The sequence below is a fragment of the Lupinus angustifolius genome, unplaced genomic scaffold, assembly GCF_001865875.1.
Source record: "Lupinus angustifolius cultivar Tanjil unplaced genomic scaffold, LupAngTanjil_v1.0 Scaffold_1_143, whole genome shotgun sequence".
Lineage (NCBI taxonomy): Eukaryota > Viridiplantae > Streptophyta > Magnoliopsida > Fabales > Fabaceae > Lupinus > Lupinus angustifolius.
The window spans coordinates 16,895-24,663 of record NW_017715473.1 but is presented as its reverse complement, the minus strand read 5'-3'; the positions used below and the strand labels follow the sequence as shown (position 1 = coordinate 24,663).

The following is a 7,769-nucleotide window of genomic DNA, read 5'->3' as shown; positions in this document are numbered from 1 at the left end:
GTGAGGCCCATTTGCTATGAAATTTAGGGGCATAAATTTCTAAAGTGTTCACTATACTAGGAAAGACGTGCATGTCCTTTAATGCACAAGCTTTATAAAACACACCTTTGAAAATTTTGTGTGCGCTTTGATATTGGAGATAGAGTTCAAGACTACGAGTCACTCTAGTAAAATATGGATCTTACTCATTATAGTTCGACTCGTTAGGTTCATGAGCTAGATCGATATATTTACATATATACAAATGTATATATATGTATTTATATATATAAACTAATTTTTATATTTATTATGACCCAAACATTATTTTTTATATTTATGGTTATTATATATATAAACAATATTATATTTATATTTATATATACATAACCTTTTGCATTATTTTTCAAATTTTAATTAATTATTTGAGTTGTCCAAATGAACCATTCGAACTGAACCGAACAGTTCGCGAACTTTAACCGAGCCGAACTCGATCTAAAAAAATAACTCGTGTCGAACTCAAGTCGAGTTTCGAGCTGAACCAATCCTTATCGAGCTGAACTCTGGTTCAGCTCGTTTCCAGCCCTAGTAATATCTATATACTATCAATGTAAATATTTATACATATTCAGTATATCACTCACCATTCATTTGTATTAATTTTTTGAATAGTCAATGATGATTAAACATAAAAGGTAGATGATACAATAATACTAGGATGTCAATTAAAACCGAATCTATGAGTACCCCGCCCCAACCCGTCCAAATTTAACGGGAAAACCCAATGTGATTGGTTCAGGTTTTACCTGAGTTCAACTTTCGGGTTCGAGTTTGGTACAGTTGATATCATACAACAAACCTGTCCCGAACTCGATTAATATATGTAAAATTATAAAGCTACAGATAAATACATGTTTCAGACGAGTTCCGATCGAGTTCGGGTTATCCGATACCTGACTAGTTCGGAAATGGTATCATTATTTCAAATATTTATACTGTCACGGCATTGATATTACACTATATATACATATGCATGTTTTTAAAAATACTCACGTACATACTTTTAAATAGATATATTTAACACCACCAATTAAATTACATTTTTATATTGAAAATTCATATAATATGTTTTGTTATAGTAAAATAGTATAATATAATTATTAAGATAATATGCTAATCAGTTAAGTTTAATATGTTTTTAGATAATATAAAAAAACATGAAATATTAACCATAAATACTTTTTACAAAGATTTACCTTGACATGTTTATGAGACTAGCATAACCTATTATAACCAGGTAAGAGACTTTTAATTAGAACCATGTCTTTTATTTTAAAGTTTGTGTTACTCTATGTATTTTTTGTTTTTCATTAATCAAAAAATTAAATATTTATTAACTTTATATTTTTTGACCACTGAAAAACAAGGGCATATGGAGTGATACACATTTTGAAATAAAAGATGTATTCCTTTCTTAATTGGACTAACCTATTTACTCTTAATTAGATTGACCTATTTTCATCCCTAAAAATGGTATATTAGCATTGACGGTGCCACATAACGGCGAGGGTGTGCATTTGCACAACTTGGTTATTTTTTAATCCTTAATATTATAAATTATTAGTAATATGATTGTTTTTAAAATATATATATTACCTACCTAGAACAAAAATTACCAATTAGAAGATAGAACTTTAAGTAACACATAAATGTTAGAGTTTTTGTTTTACATGGATCAAGTCTTGCCTTTGAACGATGTTCAATTGTCTTCGAACATTGTTTTCCTTCTAAGCTGATTGATTTTTATATGGTCCCTTATCATTTTCTGTTCCATTATTTCTATTATGCATTTCATTTTTCATTATCTTAACATTGTTTCTATTTCATTGTTTCTATTTAGTGCATTTGAACAAAACTATTTGCCTTTATTTATTTGTTTGTTTGTTTTATTATTTCTATTTCATTATTTCCATATTATGTTTAACATTATTTTTATTTTAGTGTTTCTAATCACTGCCTTTAAATGCTATCCAATTGTCTTTATTCTTTATTTGCTTCGTTGTTTCTATTCATTCTTTAAATTTTTGTAATTTGTAATTTTATTGTTTATATTCCTTTGTTTTTATTATATTATATTTTATTTGTGATGGTTGTTGTCACAATAACCATAGAAAGAGAGCTTTTTAGTTAAGAAGTTTGTGAAAATAGGTTGTGTAATTGAATGAGAGATGTATGAATGACTAAATGACTCTCAAGTGACTTTATTGAGCAAAAAATGTTAAACAACCTTCACATTAATTCATACAGAGTGTGTATATTTGATTATCTTATTTAAAGTTTGTGATTTTGATATTAATATTTTCATCTTTTTATATATAAGATGATATTTATTATTTTAATTCTTAATATATGTTGCACACCCTACTCTTAGGTTTTAGATCCGTCATTGGTATAACAAGAATGCAAAGATACAATGGTGAATGTTGGGAGGAACATACTTTTCAAAAAGCGGTATAATTCTTTACAAAAAGGTGAAAGAATATTCATGATAGTACAAAAAAACATTGGTGAGTGTAGAAAAAAGAGTTTAATAGCTATACATTATTTATGTAAAAATTTACGTACAATCATTACATTATACATCACTCTACTCATCTCAATTACACTTACCATAGAAAAGTGTAATATCTATGTATTTTTTATATTAGTTATTTATGATTTGATTAAATATAAATAGTAGATACAATATAAAAAACACAAACTTTAAAATAACATTTTTTGTCTCAAACTTTATACTACTTCATATATCATTTTATTTTTATTAATTAAAAAATATAAAACTAATATATATTTATTTCATGTTTTATTTTACTAAGTGAAGTTTGAGACAAAATATATGACTGTTGTTCCAGATCTTTCTAAAGGGTTTCCTCCAACTTGGACAGTGTCGGATACACGACTTAAATCCTATCAAACAAACCCTCCTTTCCCACTATTTCTCCCACATTCCCTTATCTCTCCCTCTTCCCTCTCTTTCTCTCTCCATGGCCACCGTCCTCAGAACTCCCACCTTCCGGCCACAGCCGCCGCCACGCGCCTCCGCCAACTCCCTCAAACTTTCCTCCGTTGCCGTCGTGTCTTTCAGACAAAGCACTTCCTTCAGGAGAATTCCTTCACCCCTCATTTCTCTGCGGTCACATAAACTCCACTCTTTGCGCTTCGTCAAGTTCGTTCCTTTTGCTTTCGACGGTAACACCGAGGCCCCTCAAGTTCAAGAACCCGAGGTTCAGGTAATACTTATTTATTTATTTATTTATTTATTTTTGTTTTTGGAGTAAATATTCATGTTTTTTGACCTCACCATCTCTCAAAACTTAAAAAACTCAAAATGATCCCAAAAAGTTCAAATGTGAGTCAAATTAGTTATTTTGAGACTGTTTTACAACACTTGATATGACTAATTTAACCCGCATTTGAATTTTGTGGAGACCAGTTTGGATTTTCTTTTCAAATTTTCATTGACTAAATTGGTAAAGTTGAAAAAAATGAGTGACTAAAATGAGTATTTACTCTAGTTTTTCTTATCTTATCTTTGAATTTTGTGTATTTTTTGTTTGTTTATTGGTGTGTCTTTTTCTTGTAGCTCTCAGAAAGTGCATGAAATTGGAATTTAGGTTGAATTTTAGTATTTTGGTTTGCACAATTTGATGTAAAATATTAAATTATTGTAATTATTATGGTAGAAGTGGAAAGCTAATGTTTTTGTTTCTCAGAATAATTTTGGTCTTCAATCTAGTCCTTAAGAAATGAAAACACTGAACTTAGTCCCTAAGAGGAACAAATGTCAGTTAAATTAGTCATTTTCATGGTCTAATTTTGAGGATATGTTAGTTCCATTCACTGACTATTGCATTTAAGATTCTTATGAACTAAGTTGGTAGTTTTTCTTTTGTCAGAGATGAGTTAGGGCTGAAATTTTCTCAGGGACAAAATTAGGTATTTGCTCAAATATCTATTATCCGCATGAACAACATGTTCAGTTTTCCTTATTACTTTGCTAGAAGTTTTCAGTTATTTCTTGTTAAGGATACAATGCTTTACTTGTCGGCATAGTGACATGTTGTCTAAGGAGTCACCTTATCCCACAGTCCTGGGATGTTGCTTTTGAGGGCATATCCTTAAAAAATTTGTGGTTCTTTATTGGATAGGATTGAATGGATTTTTGACTTGGCAATGATTTTGACAAGAGAAGGACTGACCCTAACCCCAGCCCGAAGTTCATAAGAGTGTTTATTTTAGTTGTTAACCTTGAAATCACCCTCTTAAATATCATAATACATTTTGTGCTGTAGTGTCGACTTTGAATTTAAGTTTTGTTTGGAGAATCTTATTTTATTGATCTTTTGGACCCTTTCTTTGCTTAGTATTAGTTATGTCAGGATGAAAAAAATTGTAAGTTTTGAGATATGTGGTAATCATCCAGTTCCTTCAAAAGTATTGTCCATATTATCATCCGATAAACTTCTTAATAAGAGCCACATTAGACATTTTGAGGCAGGTCTTCCTTTGTTTTACACAAGATTGTTCATTATTCAAAGATTATAGTTTGAATGTTAAATGATAATGCTATTAAACTATGTTTGGGGCTACTAGGATATAGTTGTTTTTGGTTTTGTAATGTAGATACATTCCTTGAGCCTATTTAGATGCCGTAGTAGTTTATCAACTGTGTAGGCAAGTATTATGGTTTTTGACATGTCATGTTGGTTAATGTTTTTAGTATTAGTTCTGATGACAACCTCTAGGGGATGCCTTTGTTTTAAGGATCGTTTAGCTTGATACTTTTGGACTTTTGGAGTCCAAATTCGGTTTTGTGAAATTAGGATAATATTAGGGTTTGTTTTGTGCGTGAGGCAGGTTGTATGAGTTGTAGGTTAAGGTTGATGTGTAAAAGAATGGAAGGGGAGAAGCGCCACAAGCATGGAAGCTTGATAAGCTATGAGGTTCGCCACAAGCCAGGAAGCTTAATAAGAACTTGTTAATGGTGGCCACGGCCAACCTAAGGTTTTTAGGAGAAATACTCTCAACTAAAACAATTCAAATTTACTCAAAATTCAACTTAACTTTATTAATGAATAAACAAAATTATAAATAGGCAGATTTGCCTTGCTGAAAAGATAAAGATAAGATCTAATTTAAAAAATTGAAATTTGAAGATAAAATCCTAACTAACATAATCCTAACAAGCCTAATCTAATTTGATCTAATCAATTTTGGTTGGATTGAGTTGTTGAAGATTTGAATTTGAATTAGCCTTGAAAATTCCTCGAATTAATCATAGAATTTCCTTGCTTGAGTAGACTTGATCATCTTTTCTTCATCCCTTAAGTATAGCTACAAGTTGGTTTTGAAATTGTTGCATTGTTCCTATTTTCATGCCACCTTGTTTATGCTACACCACTTAACCACTGCTATGCCAAATTACAAGGAAATAAATAATTTCCCAATCTCAAAATACATCAAATTAAAACTACATGAGAATTAAATTCTCATTTATTAATAAAAATGCAAATAAAATAAACCAAACTATGCTATGAATTCTTCGCAAGAACATGGCCTCCATAAATCATAGGTCGCCCCCCTTGATTTACATCAAGTTCATTGTCCTATCTCAGTTTTCTGATACACTCATGTCACAGGACTCGCCAGATGCTGCTGTTGGCATTGAGGACATTATAGATGAAGATGTGGTTAGCGATGCTGATGAAACATCTGCTTCACCTTTCCAAGTGTTACTGCAATCTTACAAAGAAGCATTTGCTAATAATGATGAAGCTAAAGTTGCTGAGTTGGAATCATCATTAAAATCTATTGAAGATGAGAAATTAGATCTTGAAGGGAAAATAGCTTCTTTATCTGAAGAGTTATCAACAGAAAAGAATCGGATACTAAGGATTAGTGCAGACTTTGACAATTTCCGGAAGAGGACTGAGAGAGATCGTCTTTCACTTGTCACAAATGCTCAGGGGGAAGTTGTGGAGAGTTTGTTAGGTGTATTGGATAACTTTGAGAGGGCAAAAACTCAGATTAAGGTGGAAACAGAGGGAGAGGAGAAAATTAACAACAGCTATCAGAGCATATATAAACAGTTCACTGAAATTCTAACCTCACTTGGAGTCAAACCGGTGGAGACAGTTGGAAGGCCCTTTGATCCATTGGTAAGTTAATTAGCAATTTATTGTGGAATAAAACCTGTGCGTTACAAAAATTCTTATTATCCTTTAGGTGATAACATTATATGCAAAAATGGAAAATCATGTAGTTGATAGATTTAATTTTTTAGTTGGTTGGAGTACATCTAAACACCTTATATTACGTTGTCTTAGTAAAAGATGTCTGTTTTAAGTCTCTTTTCCTCCATGAAGAATCTCCCATTTTTTAAATATCCCCTTTGCTTTTTTTTTTTGGGTATAATGCTGTCATCTATTATTGTTGCAGGCACACAAACCAGTTGGCTCGAAATTCAATCGTGTACTTGATGAACTTTTTCAAACAAATTTCTCAAGTCTGTTCAGGTTTTCTAAAGACCTGGATACGATTTTAACTGAAACGACATCTTGATTGTTTCGAGACAACTTGGTGAGCTTAAAAAGTGTGTGCCGAAACTTGTCAAGAAAAAAAGCTCTGTTGCAGAATATTTAAGAGAATCTCAACAAATATTCTTAATGAATTATGTTCAGTTGATTTTGTAAGAATGATTTGATGTTGGAAACTTTTTGCATCTGCTGCTACTGCCTTGAATGAAAAAGTAGATTCTTGAGTCGCTTTTCATGAAATTTCATTTGGTGGTTTTAAAGGTATTGAAAGTTGATACTCATAATCATTTTCTGATTGACTAAAATTTGCACTTTACTTCTAAAAGCTACACGAAGCAATTATGCGCGAGAATTCCACTGAATTTGAGGATGGCATCATACTTCAAGAATTCAGAAAGGGTTTTACACTTGGCGACCGACTCTTGCGTCCATCAATGGTGAAGGTATCAGCTGGTCCTGGACCTGCAAAGCCTGAACAAGAAGCAACACTAGAAGAACAAGTCACAGGTGAAATATCTGAGGCCGGTATAGAGAATGAGAGTAACACAGAAACAGAATCTGCTTGAAAAGTAATTTTTTTTTTGCCTGGATTCAGTTTTGTGAAAGTATTACTCAGTTTAATCACCAGGAACATAATGCTGAGTGCAAGAGTTGCTCAAGAAATATTCCACCCAATTTTCCTTTTAAAGAAAGGTATGAAATTTTAATATCAGATTTTCATTTCCTTGCATGGCAAAGTTGATTCAATTTTTGGAGGTACAGTTTTCTGAGAGGACATGGAGTATGTTTGCCATTGATCCAGTATTTTATACCAGGAGTTCGAAGTGTCATTGTAGTGTGAACTTTTTATTATTTAATTTGATTTAAGGGTTTTATTATAACATAATTTCTTTATATTATTGCACATTACCAATGTAATAATATTGCATAATTTATTCTTTGGCTAAACGAGAAGCTTGGCTGCTTGATGTATTATTATGCTTTAAATGGTCGAGTGAGGAAAGGGAGGAGAGAAAAATGTGAGGAAAAGGGTAAAGAGAAACAAAGATGTTAGAGAGCTCAGATTTTATTTATTTTTAGAATGGTAGCACTGTTAGAAAGATGTTAGAAAAATGGTAATTTTATTTTTATTTTTTATAAATAAAAGAGCAATTTATTAAAATATTTGCAATTGAAGATCCTCAAAAGATAATT

General features: G+C 31.4%; 1 protein-coding gene across 3 annotated transcripts; it reads left to right on the top strand.

Annotated features, from left to right (window-relative positions):
* The first annotated feature begins 2,939 nt into the window (after positions 1-2,939).
* On the top strand, positions 2,940-7,550 carry LOC109336875 (protein GrpE-like). 3 transcript variants are annotated; one of them, XR_002106385.1, is made up of 4 exons: positions 2,940-3,269; positions 5,679-6,197; positions 6,902-7,237; positions 7,276-7,550. XR_002106385.1 is itself a non-coding variant. In XM_019573692.1 (3 exons), the coding sequence occupies exons 1-3, from the start codon at positions 3,024-3,026 to the stop codon at positions 7,139-7,141; spliced, it is 1,005 nt and encodes a 334-aa protein (XP_019429237.1). In that variant the 5' UTR covers positions 2,940-3,023; the 3' UTR covers positions 7,142-7,550. The 3 variants fall into 3 exon arrangements, 2 of the variants coding, with proteins under 2 accessions (XP_019429237.1, XP_019429239.1); XM_019573692.1 differs by having other exon boundaries at positions 6,902-7,550; XM_019573694.1 differs by lacking the exons at positions 6,902-7,237; positions 7,276-7,550 and adding an exon at positions 6,478-6,867.
* Positions 7,551-7,769: the final 219 nt, after the last annotated feature.